The sequence below is a fragment of the Centroberyx gerrardi genome, chromosome 1 (genome assembly GCF_048128805.1).
Source record: "Centroberyx gerrardi isolate f3 chromosome 1, fCenGer3.hap1.cur.20231027, whole genome shotgun sequence".
NCBI lineage: Eukaryota > Metazoa > Chordata > Actinopteri > Beryciformes > Berycidae > Centroberyx > Centroberyx gerrardi.
Genome location: NC_135997.1, coordinates 36,750,745 through 36,771,131, shown reverse-complemented (window position 1 = coordinate 36,771,131; position 20,387 = coordinate 36,750,745). Strand labels below are relative to the sequence as shown.

Sequence of the window (20,387 nt, the reverse complement as noted above, 5' to 3'; positions counted from 1 at the left end):
GTGAACATGATGAAGATCTCCTACAATTTTATTCTGTTTTCATGGCCTTAATTACATTATAGTAAGCTGTTGTTGGAGTAAAAACGGTATCACACTATAAAATAAATCATGAAAATAATGACATTGTGTTTTTAGTTGTATTTCTGTCTTACTATAATATCCACTGCTTTAATTTCTGTTTATCATGAGGCTTTGTGATGCAATAAAGAGCCACAGAATCTGACCGAGAGAAGCTTGAAGGTTCATGATTCTCACATGCAGAAACTGATGAAACCGCTCTGTGAGAAGGACATAAGAGTAAATGATATCGTATTGATCGATGAAACAAAATGAACAAACGAGACAAAGCGTCAAACAGCTCAGGCTCAGTGTTTAATGAGCTGCGTCTGGAGGGGAAACTGTGCGACGCCGTGCTCAGAGTCGACGGCGTCGAATTTAACGCCCACAAGATCATCCTCTGCAGCTGCAGCTCATACTTCCGGTGAGTCGGTTATCTCAGCCAGGAGATGTCGGTGAGGTTCTCCTCTTTAAATAAGAAGGAAAACAAAAGCATGCCTCCAAAATGATGATAGTGAATCAACTGAATCTGAAAAACAAAACCAGAAAACGGCCTCACTGCATCGTTTCTAACTGCGTTCCTTCTCTTTAAGTCAAGTCACATTGTTTCTACGCTTTTAACAGAACAGGTTTGTCACATTGTGCTTTAAAAGGACCTAAAGAACACAAGAGAGAGCAAACACATCACAAATAGTACTCACATTTTTTAAGGATGCTTTTAAAGGAATAGTTCACCCAAAAATGAAAATTCAGTCACTATCTCCTCCCCCCCCATGCCAGCTGAAACTCGGATGCAGTTTGCGCCCCGAGCTCCACAGCGGAACGGCGTAGAAGCTTCTCCAAAACAACTGAAGTTGCTGGACCTGACTTGACTTAAAAAATAACGGCAAATAACCATAAAATGTCTCCATGCAGCTCGTCCAGCATGATGCAAGTCTCCAAGCCAAACGATCCCAAAGTGACTTGAAAAGACATTTACATTATTTAGCTGAAAGCCACTCCAGCTGTTGAAAGGTTCACGTTTGCGCGCACCAAGATACAAGAACAAGGAGAACTACATGTGGAACTCTTCCTCGAATTACCAGAAACAAGACTTCCGGTTTGGCCGTTTAGCCTTCAAAATAAAAGCGTGAGATTTTAAATAGGTAGAAATACTGTTTTAAACCAATTGCTTTGTATTTAATCAGCAAATTCAATAAGTGAGCACCCATATTAACTATATATTACTATTACTACGCCGTTCTCTGTGGAGCTCAGGGCGCTGTATGGACTAACAAGCTTCATCCGAGTTTCAGCTGGCATGGGGGTGAGGAGATAATGACTGAATTTTCATTTTTGGGTGAACTATTCCTTTAAGTTTAACTGCACACAGTCAGCATAGTTCAGATATCAGCGCTCGTTCTCCTCCTTCATTCCTTCTTGTCCGGTATGAAAAACAAACTTCCACAGAGCGAGAGAATCCATCACAGGAAACATGAAGCCAAACTTTCTGTTTTCTCCTCATTTCTGAGTGTTTTCATCTCCGCTCTGCTGCCTGTCAGTCAGCTGACACCACAGGAAGAAATGAGTCTCCTCCAGGAAATAATCCTCAAAACACTTTACTGCCACATCCACGGCTTTTTATTTCGGGGGTCTTTGAATAAAATGCCGAAAAAACAAAAAATATAACAACAAAAAACAAGTAAAAGTAAATCTAAAAAAATCTAATTACATACAGCATACATTACAAAATGATTGGGAGAAATGTAAACTGGATATAGACAGAAGTAAATGACATTGGTATTTTCCTTTGAAGATATGAGGCCTGATTGCGTGTGTGTTTGTGTGTTTGTGTGTTTGTGTGTGTGTGTGTGTGTGTGTGGGTCCTACATGTGCACATGTAGGACATCTTGAAAGAAAACTACATCCCCAAAGTAATCCTCTGCTCTCCTCTCCCTCCTGACCCCACAGCGCTCTCTTCACCCACGGCTGGTCGTCCGCAGAGCAGCGGCTCTACGACATCGCCGGCGTGTCGGCCGACACGATGCGCCTCCTCCTCGAGTTCGCCTACACCCGCTCTGTCCCGGTGACCGAGGAGAACGTGGAGGAGCTGTTGGCGGCGGCGGACCAGCTCTGCGTCATGGGCGCCGTACGCACCTGCTGCGAGTTCCTGGAGCAGCAGCTCTGCCCGCAGAACTGCATCGGCATCTGGAAGTTCGCGGACGTCTACTACTGTCCCGACCTGAGGAACAAGGCCTTCCGGTTCATCCTGCGCCACTTTGAGGAGATCGCCGCTGCCTCCGAAGAGTTCTTGACGCTCTCTCTGCAGCAGCTGGCGGACATCCTCGAGCGGGACGATCTCAACGCCAAGCAGGAGACCGCGGTGTTCGAGGCCGCGCTCCGCTGGATCGGCCACTCGCCTGAGGAACGTGAAGGTCACATCTCTGTGCTGCTGCCCAAGGTAACTGAGGGATGGACAGTAAGGAAGCTGTCACTATTTTCTGTTTATTTTAACATCTTTGGCATTTAGATGATGGTCTTAGCCTGAGAGCAATAGTATAATCAGGGTGGTAGTCAAGACCACTTTAGTCGAGTCCAAGTCAATTCCAGGACCAGGTCCAAAGGGAGTCGAGTCCAAGTCAAGACTGAGACCAGAACAAATCGAGTCCTACTGAAGACCAAAACAGACAATAAAGAGTATGCAGGTCTTTCCAAATGCAAAAATAATGAGTTTCTTAAGGATGAACAGAGATATCTGCAGGAGCTGTGCACTAACCCCTTCAACATCCAACTAATCAATGCATGATTTTGACTAATCAATGAATAGAAGTTCGAGGACCGCCACATATTAGAATTAGATATAATCTCTTGAATTGTTTGTAGTGCTGGGGACAAAACAAACAAAGGTGGCCCAGGTGGAGAAAATATCTGAATTGTTTTAGAAAAGTTTGGGAGGCAGGAAAAATTCAACATCCAGTAATGGCCGAGACCACGAAAAGACAAAATTGCCACGAGTCCAAGACAAATCCAAGATGTCAGTTCTGGAGAGCGGACTCAACACTACAGTATCATGAAGTTGAATTCCTAGATCAAATATTTGGGAGTGCAACGAGTGCAAGGGTCAAAGCTACAGATGACAAATGCAACAAATATTCCTGTGTGTTTGGAATATTATAGAATTATGGAATATATTCCCAGATATCTGCCTCATGTCACAAATCTGTTTAGACTGTTTAATTTCTAACTTGTGTCTTCTCGTGTCTGTGCAGGTCCGCCTGGGCTTGATGACCGCCGACTACTTCCTGAACAACGCGAAGAAAAACACTCTGGTGAAGGAGAGCGCCGAGTGCAACCCGATCATCACCAACGTCCAGAGGGCCATCTACGATTTCACCATAAGCAGACAGTCCAACTCTGCTGATGTCCACAACCCTCTGACCCGCCCGCGGCTGCCCCACGCCGTCCTGTTGGCCATCGGAGGCTGGAGCAGCGGCGTCGGCCCGATCGACAGCATCGAGGCGTACGATCCACGCGCCGACCGCTGGGTCAACGTGACCCACGCCGAGGAGAGTCCTCGGGCTTACCACGGCGCCGCGTTCCTCAACGGCGTCGTCTACTGCGCCGGAGGCTTCGACGCAGTGGAGCATTTCAACAGCGTGCGGAAGTTCGACCTCAGCACCCGCACCTGGCACCAGGTGGCGCCCATGTACGAACGCCGCCGCAATATCAGCGTGGCTGTGCTGAACGGCTATATCTACGCCATGGGAGGCTACGATGGACGCAATCGGCTCCGCACCGCCGAGCGCTACGATCCCAAGACCAATCAGTGGACGGCGCTCCCGCCCATGCACGAGCAGAGGAGCGACGCCAGCGCCACAACACTCAACGGCAAGGTGGGCGGAGCTAGAACTAACTCAACGCACAGCTGTAGCTCAGGGAGGCGAGAACACAGAGGTTACAGAAGCATGACACTGCCAGCTTGACTCCCAAACTGGGAAAGTTAGTACAAAATGCCCCCTTCTCCTTTAATAACTATTGAGCCACTCACATAAACATTATATTGGAACAAGTTAGCTTGTGTCTTTGTTAAGTTGCACCATGAAGACTTCAGGTGCACCTTAAGTAGAGTGTAAAGGCGTCACTAACCAAACCACTGCCACAGTAACTTTTTCACCTTCTGTGTTCAATAATGTGCAGCCAAAGTCAATTTCTCCTAAAGATAATGTTCTCCAAAGTTAATGTTAACCTAGGCGATAATGAGAGAAAAACAGGACAAACCTAAGTAGCTGATTTAGCATTGAACCAAACATCCGCAAATTTGTCTCATTTTATCTAATATCAGCACAAGTTGAACCCCTCGCACATTTGGGGTTTTCGGCATTTTCGCCTTAATTTGACAGTTAAAGTAGAGATAGAAAGAAAGATAGAAAGATTGTGAGAGAGAGAGAGTACCCGCATCGAAAGACATTTCATCTCTGAAGGTTAAAAAGCCTCGTTCTCAAGACAAAAAAGCAAATGACAAAGCAGTTTTATTATTCCAGTATTTAGCATGGGGGTGTGTTAGCTCTTCACCAGACATTTCTACTGGATCTCTGCTCTAATTACTTGCTTACTCCTCTCTATTGTGAAAATGTGACTCTATTGTTTGTGTCAATCACAGGCCGCCGTAAGCTGAGGCCTGCAGTCGATGTTGTTGTAATTCCTATTGGTCGCCAGCAGAGGTCTATAAAAGATCACAGATTACGTACCGCCCCTTTAACTCTCCCTAGGTGTACATCTGCGGCGGGTTCAGCGGGAACGGGCCCCTGGCGACAGCTGAGCGCTACGACCCGGAGACCAACCGCTGGACGCTGATCGCCGCCATGAGCAGCAGGCGCAGCGGCGTGGGCGTCATCGCCTACAGAGAGCGCGTCTACGCAGTAAGGAGCGCACAAACTCTGAGGAGACTCGTGTAACGCTCTGACACACAGAGCGGACTGCAGTCAGACACCAGAGGACTGGAGGGACGGGAACGTTTGGGAGCGTTTGGTTCGGTGGTTTCAAGTGGAGTTAGACCGATATATCGGGCCGATATTGGCCTTTTAGTCAGTGTCGTTCACCACTGATTTGATGGCCACAGGTGCGGGAAAACAATCTAGAAAACCTACAACAGCATTTCATTTTAATTTATTAATTTCATTGTTCAATTATTTGTAAATTAATTCTTCATTTGAAGCAGTAATGTTTCCCAGAGTTTCTCTACCACTGAACAGGTGTGGTGGGTGACTCTGCCTTTCAGATCTGCCAACACTAAAACAGTTTCATTGGTCTGGGTTTCAGGGGAGAGTTTTAATGCACATAGCGCAGTGGTTCTCAACCTGGGGGTTGGGACCCTCCAGGGGGTCGGAAGATAATTTTGGCAGGTCGCAAGATGATTTATAGGATATGGAGAAAAAAATTATATTATACAAATTCATTATTATGTCTATTTTTTTTAAGTTTTTCTCTAATTTTTGCTTTTTTCTTATCTCTGCCTCCTCTGATAATCAAATGAAGCGACCTGAAAAAGGAAAATCATTCTCTGGTTGGACAGTCTTTAAGAGTCGGCAGCGCTTCGTTTTAAGGGGTCACGAGGCAAAAAGGTTGAGAACCGCTGCGGCTGCACGTAGCTCCTGAACGCAGCACCAGCCCCACCTCAGATTTAAACTTCTGACCCAGAATCCACCTCTCCTCTCCTAGGTGGGCGGCTTCGACGGCACCGACCGCCTGCGCAGCGCCGAGGCCTACGACCCGCCGAGCGACAGGTGGCGCGCCGTGCCCGCCATGCTGCAGCGGCGCAGCAACTTCGGCATCGAGGTGGTGGACGACCAGCTGTTCGTGGTCGGAGGCTTCGACGGCTCGGTCACCTACGTCACCGTGGAGCGCTACGACCAGAACGCCGACGAGTGGCAGGAGGCCCACGACATGGAGATCTCCCGCTGCGCGCTCGGCTGCTGCGTGGCGCACGGACTGCCCAACGTGTCCGAGTACGCCGCGCCTCGCGCCGCCCCGCCGCTCCCCGCCGCCGAGGAGCCGCCGGCGAGACGGGGGGGGATCCGTCTAACATCTGGATAGGCCTTTTTTAGCCCAGTCCCGCCTCGTCCACCTTGGCATAGACTGGCGTTTGTAAATACATTACATTCATTCTGTGCATCTAACAGGAGTGGTTCTATTGTTATTCTAATAATTTCTAAGATTTTTTCAGTTTGTGTTGTGTGTTTGTTAACTTTGTGTTACAAGACAAGAGTTCAAGCTCCCATAACAGTGAGCATCCACCGGCTGAAGAGTCCCGGAGCAACACACACAGAACCCCTACCAGCTTCAGTGTGGCTGAGCCTGACCTCTGACCTCTTACCTCCCTGTGCAGGGGGGAAATATATAGGCTGAAGCAGAGTGTGTAGGTGTGTATCACTAGCTACTCCTGTTATTGTGTGTACCAGGTGGGAGACATATATTCACAGATGTGTCCAGACAGGCAAATATGAACTGTAAGATATTCATATTATCAGATTTACAGATGGAGGTAACGTGTGCATAAATCTGTGCAGAACATGCAAATGTGCAGAGTTATCAATCACCTTGTAAAATTCACAGATGGAGGTTCACAGGCTGTTCAGTTCAACCTTTAACTGATTAAATGGAGGATACTCATTCTCAACTTTGCTCCAGTTCCAAGTCAGTCTCAAGTCTTGAGGCTCAAGTCTCAATCAAGTCTCAAGTCTAAATGTAGAACAGCAAGTCAAGTCAGAACAAATCAAGAGTCCAGTATCAATTTAATATCTTAAAGAAAACTAAATATCTAGGACTTTTCAATGCAATATGGTTTTAATAGGATAAAAACTTGGTAAGAGCATCATGAGTTTGATTTCTATAATCAGTTTCAACTTCAATAAATTCAATCATTCCATACAAATTCAGAAAACAGAATTTAAATTCAGTCGTCCGCTGGAACAAATCTCATCACTTTCAATCTAAGTCATTTACACAAACACAAGATCTCAAGTCAAGACTTTAGAAACCTTTTCAAGTCATCAAAGTACAAGTCAGAGTCAAGTCCCAAGTCACCAGAACCCAAGTCAAGTCAAGTCTCAATTCTGACTTGAGTCCTAGTCATGTGACTCGAGACCCCCCTCTGCTCTCTGCTGTTTCTCTAACCTTCTCTAATACGCCGTCATACAAACCTTTATTTTCATTTCATTTTTCTTTCACTTTCAAAATAAAGACACAAAAGTAACTCCAGAAATTGTTTTTTATCAAGTCAAAGTGTTTTGTAATATAATATCTGTTAGCATGTTTGGTTCCAGCCTGCTCTCCTCACCTCTGCTGTTTAACTAGACAGACAGACAGCCGCCTGCGTGCTTTAACTAAGACAAACTGTCTCCTTGACAACCACAAACACCGCACTGCTACCAGGAAGTGAAGCACCTGTATGGATCTGCAGCTCGACCACAGACCTCCACACTGCCGACACCTGGCAGGCTTCCTGGACCGGCTGCTGGATCTGGTGCCAGAAGGCGGTGAGGGAATCTGAGAGGAGACAGGAGGCTGAGGAGACAGGAGGCTGAGGAGACAGGAGACAGGAGGCTGAGGAGACAGGAGGCTGAAGAGACAGGAGACAGGAGGCTGAGGAGACAGGAGACAGGAGGCTGAGGAGACAGGAGGCTGAGGAGACAGGAGACAGGAGGCTGAGGAGACAGGAGGCTGAGGAGATAGGAGGCTGAGGAGACAGGAGGCTGAGGAGACAGGAGACAGGAGGCTGAGGAGACAGGAGACAGGAGGCTGAGGAGACAGGAGGCTGAGGAGACAGGAGACAGGAGGCTGAGGAGACAGGAGGCTGAGGAGACAGGAGGCTGAGGAGACAGGAGGCTGAGGAGACAGGAGACAGGAGGCTGAGGAGACAGGAGGCTGAGGAGACAGGAGACAGGAGGCTGAGGAGACAGGAGGCTGAGGAGACAGGAGGCTGAGGAGACAGGAGGCTGAGGAGACAGGAGGCTGAGGAGACAGGAGACAGGAGGCTGAGGAGACAGGAGGCTGAGGAGACAGGAGACAGGAGGCTGAGGAGACAGGAGGCTGAGGAGACAGGAGGCTGAGGAGACAGGAGGCTGAGGAGACAGGAGGCTGAGGAGACAGGAGACAGGAGGCTGAGGAGACAGGAGGCTGAGGAGACAGGAGACAGGAGGCTGAGGAGACAGGAGGCTGAGGAGACAGGAGGCTGAGGAGACAGGAGGCTGAGGAGACAGGAGGCTGAGGAGACAGGAGACAGGAGGCTGAGGAGACAGGAGGCTGAGGAGACAGGAGACAGGAGGCTGAGGAGATCTGATGAAGGTTCCAACACACTGCGTCCTCCGTTTACTGTCCCTCTCTTTATCTTGTCTCCCTGCTGTTCTCATTAATAATAATACTATTGTTACTACTACTATTATACTACTACTACTACCACTACTACTACTATTATACTACTACTACCACTACTACTACTACTACTACTACCACTACTACCACTACTACTACTACTACTACCACTACTACTACTACTACCACTACTACTACTACTACTACTACCACTACTACTACTACTACTACTACTACTACTACTACTACTACTACTACCACTACTACTACTACTACTACTACTACTACTACTACTACTACCACTACTACCACTACTACTACTACTACTACCACTACTACCACTACTACTACTACTACCACTACTACTACTACTACTACTACTACTACTACTACTACCACTACTACTACTACTACCACTACTACTACTACTACTACTACCACTACTACTACTACTACCACTACTACTACTACTACTACTACAGCACTACTGTTGTCAGCACAGTAGTAGACAGTATGTTCACATCCTCGCTGCCCGGTGAAAACCTCATATCTCCAAAATATGAACCTTTCAGCAACTAAGAAAACAGACTTGTTCTCAGGTTATATAATGTGGTTTGAACAATCACCAAGATTGGAGTTAGGAGGTTTTCACATGACAACAGCGATGTGATGATATGAGCATAGCATTCTGAGCTTTATGGTTCAATACACAGAGTATTCCACATGTTGTACAGTATGAAAATATCCCACATTGATTTAAAACCTTCTTTGTCTGTTTTTAAACAGAGACTTGGATAGAAAATCAAGATGAAGAGCGCTGACGATGGTAAGAGTTAAGATTAGCCTCCATCTTCCTCCCTCAGCCTCACTGTGGTGTTTCTGCACTGCTCTTCCCACAGATCACCTGTCAATCAAACAGTGTGGGCGGAGCTTGGATTTCCTGTTGATGCAGTGTGAGTTTCTCTTTTGCTCTGTCTGTTCAGCCATGGTGGCTATCACTGCTCATGCTCACTACCCAGTTCTTCTTCTTCTGTTGATTCCAAAAAAACACGGAAACGTAAAACGCATCACTTCCTGTGCGGCAGGAAAGAGCGACCAGACACCGGCTGTTCAGAACAGACAGAAGAAGATTCATGACCTGGAGATCACTGTTGAGTCAGAGAGAGAGAGAGAGGAGCAGGACAGACAGAGAGTTAGAGGGAAAAGTCATGGATTATAACTTTAATATATACAGCAGATGAAGCCTGTTGACAGATGTTTGGGTGTTACACCTCCCTCCTGCAGCTCCTCCTCCTCGCTCCTCTCTGCGCTCCGGACGCTCCAGGATCAAAGGCAGAGTCTCCTTCAGGCTGAGCGGGGAGTCGAACCCGGAGCGGTCGGACAGCGGGCGGACCCGCAGCCGGTCGGAGGAGCCGGTCCCGCAGAGGCTCGGTCGGGCCGGTCCCGCCCGGGGGCCGGACACCCCGTCCCGCCTGACTCCACCCCTCTGGCTCCTGGAGTCAGAATGCCTCAGAGAGTCACAGCTGATGGAGCGGAGCAGCAGACTGCTGGCTCTGACCTCAGGTCAGCTTTAACCTCAGGGCAGCTTTAACAGTAATGGGAGTTCATTTCATGGGGACTTGAAAGTAAAAATCAGTGAGTCAGCTGCTGTAGAGTGAAACCTGCAGACTGTCGGCTTCATGTTTCCCTCCCTGCTCTGAAGTGAAGGAGCTGCAGAGTTTCACCACTAGATGGCAGGATTGTTCAAGGAAAACACCTCACCCTCCTCTCTCTCTCTCTCTGTAGATCTGCATGCGGCCGCTCAGCGCTCACAGGAGGAGTCTGGCCGGCCGGTCCGGGCCGCTCCTCCCCCCCGGCGGGGCGGCCCGCCTGGGGGGTGCGGAGCCCGGTCCGACCCGGGCCGCGGCACCGGATCCCTGCGGGTCAGTCAACTCTACGGGCGGCAGCTGAGGACCGGCTGGGAAATTTGGGTGTTGAAGGTGAACAAATAAAACTCTCTCCTCCCTCAACTACTGCTGCCACTGTGCCGTGGAGCAAGGCACCGAACCCCCAGCTGCTGCAGCTGAAGACTGTTCAAATAGTTTACAAATTACTGTTCTGGTTTGTTTTATGCTGCTTAGAGCACCAGGCGGGTGGGGTTTACCGCATCAGAGACAATTCAGTTAGAGCTCAGTCAGTTTTCAGTCACAGTGAATTCAACTAAATTGACTTTTAAAACCTCTCCGGTGTTTGTCTAAACTCTCTGACCTCTCTGGTGCAGCGAGCCCCGCCCCTCTGGAGCCTCAGCAGGTTAAAACAAACGCTCTGAAGTGTTCGTCCCAGGTCTGTTAACATGTAGAGCTGCGTGTGTGTTTCAGGCCGGCGGGACCCCCCCGCCCCGCCCCAGCGTCTCTCAGCTGTCCTCGGCCCTCAGCGGCCTGCTGGTCCTGGTGGAGCGGCACTGGACCGGGCCCCGGACCCTCCACCGAAACCCCCGTTTCCTCGGTAACAAACACCAGGAGGAAAAACATTATTCTGATTGTAAATATTTAAATCTGACCTGAGGACGACTTGTCTCTGCAGGCGGAGCCTACGACCTGCTGTCTGACCTGCTGCAGCCGCCTGGCAGAGACAGACAGGACGACAGACAGGACAGACAGGGAGACAGACAGGAGGACAGACAGGGAGACAGACAGGAGGACAGACAGGGAGACAGACAGGGAGACAGACGGGAGGACAGACGGGAGGACAGACAGGAGGACAGACAGGGAGACAGACAGGGAGACAGACGGGAGGACAGACGGGAGGACAGACAGGAGGACAGACAGGGAGACAGACAGGGAGACAGACGGGAGGACAGACGGGAGGACAGACAGGAGGACAGACAGGGAGACAGACAGGGAGACAGACGGGAGGACAGACGGGAGGACAGACAGGAGGACAGACTGGGAGACAGACAGGACAGACAGGGAGACAGACAGGAGGACAGACAGGCAGACAGACAGGAGGACAGACAGGCAGACAGACAGGGAGACAGACAGGGAGACAGACAGGAGGACAGACAGGGAGACAGACAGGAGGACAGACAGGGAGACAGACAGGGAGACAGACAGGAGGACAGACAGGCAGACAGACAGGAGGACAGACAGGGAGACAGACAGGACAGACAGGGAGACAGACAGGACAGACAGGGAGACAGACAGGGAGACAGACAGGAGGACAGACAGGACAGACAGGAGGACAGACGGGAGGACAGACAGGAGGACAGACAGGGAGACAGACAGGAGGACAGACAGGGAGACAGACAGGAGGACAGACAGAAGGACAGACAGGAGGACAGACAGGAGGACAGACAGGAGGACAGACAGGGAGACAGACAGGAGGACAGACAGGGAGACAGACAGGCAGACAGACAGGCAGACAGACAGGATGTGTGGAGCAGTGAACTGGTTCTGGTCCGGAGGAAACTGGTCCAGACCCAGCAGCAACTGGTGAGTCAGCAGCACAACTGACAACACTGACTGACTGTTTCCTGGAAAGTCTCCAACAGTCAGTTGGAGTTTTGAAAGTGAAAAACAGTTTGGATTCTTTATCTTTCTCTTACAATCATCTCTTTTTCATCCATTCAAATATTTTTGGCCCTGTTTTGTTGTGGGTGTGGTGCAGAAGAAAGGGGGCGTGGTCAGAACGTGCAACGACAGGTGATTGACAGGTCGATCACATCGAGATGGCTTGGATTATCTTATTATGATGATAGGTTGTAAAATGAGATTTGAATGAACGAAAAAGAGATTTGAATTTTTAAAAACAGGACATTGTAAGTGAAAGGAGATGAATTCAAAACTACAAATTTTTTTCACTTTCAAAACTTTTTTTTCGCTTCCAAACTTTCAAAACTTTTTTTTAACTTTCAAAATAAAGATACAAAACTAACTCCATGGCTGTATGGCTCGCTTCAAATGATGTCTGGAAAGAGCTTGTCTCACACACACACACACACACACACACACACTCGCTCTGTGCTGTGTTGCAGGAGTGGATGAAGACGCGGCTGGCGGCGGCGCTGAAGGAAAACTACGAGCTCAAACTGAACCGACTGAGGAAAGACTTCAGTGATCCTGAAGCAGACCAGCAGACACTGTAGATACACTGTGTGTGTGTGTGTGTGTGTGTGTGTGTGTGTGTGTGTGTGTGATACACCTGTCTCCATTTTCATTATAATGGCGACTAAATCTGACTCAAATCTCTGATGTCCAATATTAAGTCATGAATAAAGCATAAATCTCTCCTTCCATAACTGCCTCATTTTTCTTTGTTTTGAACTATTTTCCACATTTTATAATAACAGTACTAGAGAATTGAAAAACTAGAATTGATTAATCTTCTCAGCACTAAAGCCAAGCTAAAACATTTTACATTTCTGCTGTAAATCAACATAAATCTGATTCATAAAAAACTGAAACATCATCAGATCCAACTGTGAAGATGAAAAATGTATCTTAATTTTTGCTTTTTTTAGCCTGGCTTTCCTGTGGGTGAGAGACATAGACAGAGAGAGAGAGAGAGAGAGAAAACAGAGAGTTTGGTGAAGATCCCGCTGTAAAAAGTTAAACCTGTCTGTCTGACAGAGAGAGAGAGAGACAGGTTTAACTTTTTACAGCGGGATCTTCACCAAACTCTCTGTTTTCTCTCTCTCTCTCTCTCTCTGTCTATGTCTCTCACCCACAGGAAAGCCAGGCTAAAAAAATTCACATTTCTGCTGTAAATCAACATAAATCTGATTCATAATAAACTAAAACATCATCAGATCTCACTGTGAAGATGAAAAATTACTTTTTTCAACTTTGTTGATTAAAAATGTCTTTAACTGTCCGTCAGTCTGGTTGAAAGAGAGAGAGAGAGACAGACAAAGACAAACTTTATTTAAACTTCATTTTTTTCTAGTGTCTGTCTTCTGTCATAACAGCTGTAATTATCACTCTGTTTCTGAGTAAAAGCTGTTCTGTTTAAATCAGCAGTTGATAAACCGTCATCATCAGCAGTTTGAACTGTGATAGAGATAATGTGATGGATGACGCTTCACAGCTGCTTGTAGCTCAGTGAGATCAGCAGCTGCTTGTCATGTGACAGGTTGCTGGTTCGAACCCCGGCTGTCTCCCTCCTTACTGCCTCCATGTTGTTGTTGTCAGCAGTGTGAACACTTGTAGAAATGAGATGCTGAAGGTGATGAAACCCAAACTGAGAAACAGCTCAGCAGGATCAGCAGCTGTTTCTCTGTAGAAATGTTGTTGCTGCGTGTTGCTGCCGTGTGTTTAACATGACTGGAAACACACCGGCTGACAGAGCGACACACACCGCCTCCTACAGGCAGATCCACAGAAATACACACCGTGGACAGACTGCAAAGAGATCCAGAGCAACAGACAGGCTGCTGTCAGGACTGGAATCCATACTGGCTGCTACAGACAGGTCCCATACAGATATTAGACAGGTCCCATACAGATGTTAGACAGGTCCCATACAGATGTTAGACAGGTCCCATACAGATATTAGACAGGTCCCATACAGATATTAGACAGGTCCGATACAGAGAGATGTGTGTTTTGAGGTTTTTTGGTTGTTTAATGCCTGGCGGATGCCTTGCAAACAAGACCAGCAAGAACCCAGTGAAACTTCCCATGTCAGTAAAAGTTCAGCCGGCTGTGGTTTTCTCTCCCATAATCCCCTGCTCATATCTCTGTGGAGGTCAGGGGGGGAGAACTGTGGGAGAGAGATCTTCCCAGTCTCTCCTCTGGGTGTCTCTTTTAAAATCCACTGACTGAGTCGGAGTCGAACCCACAACCTGAAAACAGCAGCGGAGACGCGCAGCACTCTGAGCCGGCGGGTCACGGCTTCAGAAGAGGATTTTTTGGGCTGTCGGCTGTTAAAAAGTCCCAGCAGCCTCAGCGTGGAGACGAGCTGCTGGTCATGTTGCTGCTCGGTTTGTTTTCTGACTTCTTCGGTCTTTCCTCTAGATCCAGATCGTATCGAAGGCAGAACCTCAGTAACTTTGTGTCTCTACTGATCTCAGTCGGCTTCTGAACTCGTTCTCTCAAAGTCTCTGGACTGTGGCTCTCAAAAAGGAAAATGACTGGAGAAGGAGGAGGACAGACAGAAGGACAGACAGGGAGACAAACTTTTTTTTAGTTTCAAAACCTTTCTTTTACTTTCAAAATAAAGATACAAAACTAACTCCATGGCTGTATGGCTCGCTTCAAATGATGTCTGGAAAGAGCTTGTCTCACACACACACACACACACACACACACACACACACACTCGCTCTGTGCTGTGTTGCAGGAGTGGATGAAGACGCGGCTGGCGGCGGCGCTGAAGGAAAACTACGAGCTCAAACTGAACCGACTGAGGAAAGACTTCAGTGATCCTGAAGCAGACCAGCAGACACTGTAGATACACTGTGTGTGTGTGTGTGTGTGATACACCTGTCTCCATTTTCATTATAATGGCGCCTAAATCTGATTCAAATCTCTGATGTCCAATATTAAGTCATGAATAAAGCATAAATCTCTCCTTCCATAACTGCCTCATTTTTCTTTGTTTTGAACTATTTTCCACATTTTATAATAACAGTAAAGACTCAAAACTATGAAATGACACAAATGGAATTATGCAGCAACCAAAAAAAGTGTTAAATCAAAACTATCTTATATTTTAGATACTTTGCCTTGATGGAAAGGCAAAGGCTTTGGAAAGAAATTCATACATAGGATCAACTTCACTATTTATATTTGTCTAAGAAACTCATTTCAAGCGTTTCAGCAGAAGACTTTAGATCAGAATGATTTAAGAGAATGAAACAGAACATTCAGTCAGGTTCAGACTGGTGGTGTAAGATCATGAGATTCAGAGATCAAGACATACAGTATAACAGATTCACGCAACACCGTCAGCCTTTGTGGCCAATCAGCAGACAGAAGGCAGAAGAAGAGTCAAACCCTCCAGTATCGGACCAATCAAACAACACGGAGGCTCTGGAGAGACCAGACCCTGGTCCAGTGGTCCAGTGGTCCAGCGGTAGAAGAGCAGCACTAACTGAAACTGAACAGATAGAGAGCTGATTGGTCATGTGGTGTTGAGATCATCAGATCAAATGATTAAAGTGTGTAGAATGTGAACAGGCAGATCTCGTGTCGCATTCAGGTCCCGTCAGGAAAATGTGAAACCAGTTGGTCATGTGGCACGGAAGAAATTATTCACTTTTGGTGAAAATCTGACATCTGGACCGTTTCATAGTGTTGGAGGAGGGAGGAGCTCTACTGAGGGACAGCTGGTTAAACACAACATCACCATGGCAACGACACACCTGACAATCAAAGTCTAAAGCAAACCATCTTTTTTTGAACCAATTCGTTTTTATTGAACAGGTAAGAAACAGATCAGAACTATTTACACACACTGTACAGTTAGTCTCTACCTCGACTCGTCCTGCTGATCCTGGATCAGCTTCACACGTCACTCTGACCAGCTGACCGGAGGCAGACTGACCCTGGACCAGCTGACCGGAGGCAGACTGACCCTGGACCAGCTGACCGGAGGCAGACTGACCCTGGACCAGCTGACTGGAGGCAGACTGACCCTGGACCAGTAGACCGGAGGCAGACTGACCCTGGACCAGCTGACCGGAGGCAGACTGACCCTGGACCAGCTGACCGGAGGCAGACTGACCCTGGACCAGCTGACCGGAGGCAGACTGACCCTGGACCAGTAGACTGACCCTGGACCAGCTGACCGGAGGCAGACTGACCCTGGACCAGCAGACTGACCCTGGACCAGCAGGACGGGCGTCAACACTACACAAACCCCGCTGAGCGGCCGGCCAGAACATTAGAAACTATTACAACATTATTTACACAACAATCATCTACTGTAGCAGACTTTAGGAAACAACGATAAATATAAGAATATTTAAAACAACTTTCTTTTCAAAAACAATACAAAAGCAGAAGTTTTTTTTTTTTTGTTTTGTTTTTAACAGTGCTTAAGTCCCAACTGACTTCAGTGTCTGGATCAAACTGCTGGACTGTCTCCATCCTGCAGGAGAGAGAGAGAGAGAGGGGGGGGGGGGGGGAGAGAGAGAGAGAGAGAGAGGGGGGGGGGGGAAGAGAGTGTGGGAGGGAGGGAGAGAGAGAGAGTGAGAGAGAGGGAGAGAGAGTGAGGGAGAGACAGAGAGAGAGTTAGTGAGTGAGGGAGGGAGAGAGAGAGAGAGAGAGAGAGAGAGAGAGAGAGAGAGAGAGGAGAGAGAGAGAGAGAGAGAGAGAGAGAGAGAGAGAGAGAGAGAGAGAGAGAGAGAGAGAGATGAGAGAGAGAGGGGTTAGCAGATGGTCTTAAGATTTAAGACCAATTAAAAATAAAATGAAACAGCTAACAGAAGTTCAGAAACTATAAACAGGCAGAACATGCAGCAGGTTGAACTTTGGGGACATGAAGGCCAGCTGTCTGTCTGCCTGCATCATGTTGAGTATTCATCTAACTCTGGACCAGCTGTTGCAGTGATGTAATGATGTGATGTAATGCAACATAAGATAAGACATTTTGGAGAAACAACATAATTCATGTTTGCTTTACTTTCCAACTCTGCCTCCACTAAATATCACAGAATGTAAAGAATCTGTTGATATAACGTTCTAATGTTAAAACTGCATCAAAATAAAACTTCATTAAAAATGAAACCTGTCATTACATGGTGAAAAATTAAGACCTTTAATTACTGTATTCAAGACATTTAAACACTTTTTAAGGCCTTAAGTTTAGATCATTTAAGCCTTTTATTGTATTTTTTACATGGCTATTTTACCTCTGTGTTATATTTTCACCTGTGTGTTAGTCTGTCTGTCTGTCAGCAGGATTTCTCAGAAACTTATGAACAGATTTCCATGAAATCTGGCGGACAGATCGGCCTCGAGCCAAGGAACAACTGATTCGATTTTGGTGGAGATCTGGATCTGGGATTTCTGCCAGTAGATGATTTTTTTTTTTTAGCCAGAACTATGAAACTAGAGACAGAGACTTGACTCCAAATCCTACGGGGAAGTTTGCAGTCAAGAAATCAATTTAATTTAGAACTGAAGGGAAAGGAGTGATGTTTTTGGGTGGAACAGCAAGTTGGAGAATGATTTAGTGTTGGACGAGGTAGTAGACCAGCGCTTCACCACCAGGGTTCATGGAGGACAGAGAGTCTGAGGACAAACAGCTGACTGATCAGCTCCTCCTCTCCGGCTGCAGGAGCGTGACAGTGTTTGTTTGGGATGAAACCTGCAGACTCTCCGCCTCCACATGGTAAAGGACCGGACTGGATGTTACTCCTGGGTGTTTGTGGTGTGACGGAGTGTGAGTCCACTTACAGCGAGCAGGTGAGCAGCAGTCACACGATGGTGGCCGGGCCGATGACCGGAGCCGCAGTCTGCAGGGAGGAGAGCAGGTGAGAGAAGAGGAGAAGAGGAGAGCAGGTGAGAGAAGAGGAGAAGAGGAGAGAGAAGAGGAGAGCAGGTTAGAGAAGAGGAGAAGAGGAGAGCAGGTGAGAGAAGAGGAGAAGAGGAGAGAGAAGAGGAGAGCAGGTGAGAGAAGAGGAGAAGAGGAGAGAGAAGAGGAGAGCAGGTTAGAGAAGAGGAGAAGAGGAGAGCAGGAGAGAGAAGAGGAGAAGAGGAGAGCAGGTGAGAGAAGAGGAGAAGAGGAGAGAGAAGAGGAGAGCAGGTTAGAGAAGAGGAGAAGAGGAGAGCAGGTGAGAGAGAGGAGAACAGGTGAAGAGAGAGGAGAACAGGTGAGAGAAGAGGAGAACAGGTGAGAGAAGAGGGAGAGCAGGTTAGAGAAGAGGAGAAGAGGAGAGCAGGTGAGAGAAGAGGAGAACAGGTGAGAGAAGAGGAGAACAGGTGAGAGAAGAGGAGAACAGGTGAGAGAAGAGGAGAGCAGGTTAGAGAAGAGGAGAAGAGGAGAACAGGTTAGAGAACAGGAGAGCAGGTGAGAGAAGAGGAGAAGAGGAGAGCAGAGGTTAGAGAAGAGGAGAGCAGGTGAGAGAAGAGGAGAAGAGGAGAGCAGAGGTTAGAGAAGAGGAGAGCAGGTGAGAGAAGAGGAGAAGAACAGAGCAGGTGAGAGAAGAACAGAGCAGGTTAGAGAAGAGGAGAAGAACAGAGCAGGTTAGAGAAGAGGAGAAGAACAGAGCAGGTTAGAGAAGACAGAGGAGAAGAACAGAGCAGGTGAGAGAAGAACAGAGCAGGTTAGAGAAGACAGAGGAGAAGAACAGAGCAGGTTAGAGAAGTTCCCCACATCACCTCTGTCTTCATTAGTCTCAGTAAACACTTTGCAGGACTAATCACAGCCTCATATTGCAGGTAAAGCCCAGGTCACACTACCAGACTGTTCAGATCTGACGAGGCCGGTCCAGACTAAAGCACCGGTCTGCTTGTTCCCCCGACAGGAAGCTCCGGTCGGTTCAAAAAGGGCGTTAAGATCGTCTAGTGTGACCTAGCCTTAAGTCGTACATGACGTTCCCTGTAGTCCCTATAGTGAAGGTGCGGTCACACATGAACAGAATGCACATTCACCTCCAACTCACTTCCAATCTACATGGACAAACATTTGTTTCCGTTGGCGAAGCAATTTTGCGTTTTCCTCTTGCCGTAGAGTTCATGTTTGGTGAACTTTGAGCGGCAAAATCGTAGTTTCAACCGGCAGTAAAGAAGTGTGTGTGGCGTGTGTGAGCCATCTCTCCTCAGCGGGCGATGAACCCTCGTGTGTGAGCGCACCTTCACATCAGATCGTCAGCGTGTCTGTGGTACTCACAGCTGAAATGTATTGGCCGTTGAGACGCTGCTTGTCGCCGGGCGGGGCGCCGGAGGAGGGGGGGGGGCCGGCAGGGAGCGCTCGGCTCCTCGGCCAGCGCCTCCTGCAGGTGGGAGGAGACGCAGCCGCTGTCGGAGCCGGTGGAGCCAGAGAGACACCGAGACGAAGAACCGGAACTCTCTGTGGCTGAGAGGAACGGAGAAACACTTTCACATCAAGACTTCTTCTTTTCATTAAAGGTTTCTACACCCGATAAAAGTCACTTTGAAAAGACAAACTGCAGACACTAACTGTCAGTGTGCAGGAGTGTGTGTGTGTGTGTGTGTGTGTGTGTGTGTGTGTGTGTGCACGTACTCATGGAGGGGCTGGCTGCTGGTCTCGTGCTCCTGCTCGTCTTCCTCGATACAGGAAGTGATGAAGGAGCTTTCAGTAGGCGGAGTGGAGGGGAGACTCTGACTACTGAGAGGAAGAGAGGAGAGGAGAGGAGAGGAGAGGAGAGAGGGGAGGAGGAGAGGAGAGGAGAGGAGGGGAGGGGGAGAGAGGGGAGGAGGAGAAGAGAGGAGAGGAGGGGAGGGGAGGGGAGGGGAGAGAGGGGAGGAGAGGAGGGGAGGGGGGGAGGAGGAGAAGAGAGGACAGGAGAGGAGAGGAGGGGAGGAGGAGAGGAGAAGAGAGGAGAGGAGAGGACAGGAGGGGAGGAGGAGAGGAGAGAGGAGAGGAGAGGAGAGGAGGGAGGGAGGGAGAGAGGGGAGGAGAGAGAAGAGAGGAGAGAGGGGAGGAGAGGAGAGGAGAGGAGAGGAGAGGAGAGGAGAGGAGGGGAGGAGGAGGAGAGGAGAGGAGGAGAGGAGGAGGAGAGGAGAGGAGAGGAGGGGAGGGGAGGGGAGAGAGGGGAGGAGAGGAGAGAGAGGACAGGAGAAGAGAGGAGAGGGACAGGAGGAGAGGAGAGGAGGGGAGGGGAGGGGAGGGAGAGAGGGGAGGAGAGAGAGGAGAGAGAGGAAGAGGAGGGGAGGAGGAGAAGAGAGGAGAGGAGAGGGGGGAGGAGAGGAGAAGAGAGAGAGAAGAGGAGAGGAGAGGAGGGGAGGAGGAGGAGAGGAGGAGAGGAGAGGGAAGAGAAGATGAGGAGAGGCTGAGGAGGGAGTGACGAGAGGGAAGAAAGAGAGGAGGAGAGG

At 48.4% G+C, this 20,387-nt stretch overlaps 1 protein-coding gene and 1 long non-coding RNA gene across 2 annotated transcripts; one reads left to right on the top strand and one right to left on the bottom strand.

The window, feature by feature from the left end:
• The first annotated feature begins 329 nt into the window (after positions 1–329).
• Positions 330–6,129, top strand: LOC139912313 (kelch-like protein 10). The gene is made up of 5 exons (XM_078284338.1): positions 330–481; positions 2,008–2,497; positions 3,306–3,929; positions 4,806–4,955; positions 5,755–6,129. Exons 1-5 carry the CDS (start codon positions 330–332, stop codon positions 6,127–6,129), a joined length of 1,791 nt encoding a protein of 596 aa, XP_078140464.1.
• Positions 6,130–15,777: 9,648 nt separating this feature from the next.
• On the bottom strand, positions 15,778–19,401 carry LOC144539409 (uncharacterized). The gene is made up of 3 exons (XR_013504936.1): positions 19,222–19,401; positions 17,787–17,845; positions 15,778–16,476 (listed from the first exon to the last, which is right to left on the bottom strand). It is a non-coding gene; the product is annotated as an uncharacterized LOC144539409 (long non-coding RNA).
• Between the last annotated feature and the right edge of the window lie 986 nt (positions 19,402–20,387).

What these genes read in the sequence shown, in the direction of transcription:
- LOC139912313 (XM_078284338.1), top strand. Translation starts at nt 330, where the DNA reads ATGAACAAACGAGACAAAGCGTCAAACAGCTCAGGCTCAGTGTTTAAT. An exon ending in AGCTGCAGCTCATACTTCCG is followed by an intron (nt 482 to 2,007) that starts GTGAGTCGGTTA and finishes CTGACCCCACAG; the next exon opens with CGCTCTCTTCACCCACGGCT. An exon ending in CCACAACACTCAACGGCAAG is followed by an intron (nt 3,930 to 4,805) that starts GTGGGCGGAGCT and finishes AACTCTCCCTAG; the next exon opens with GTGTACATCTGCGGCGGGTT.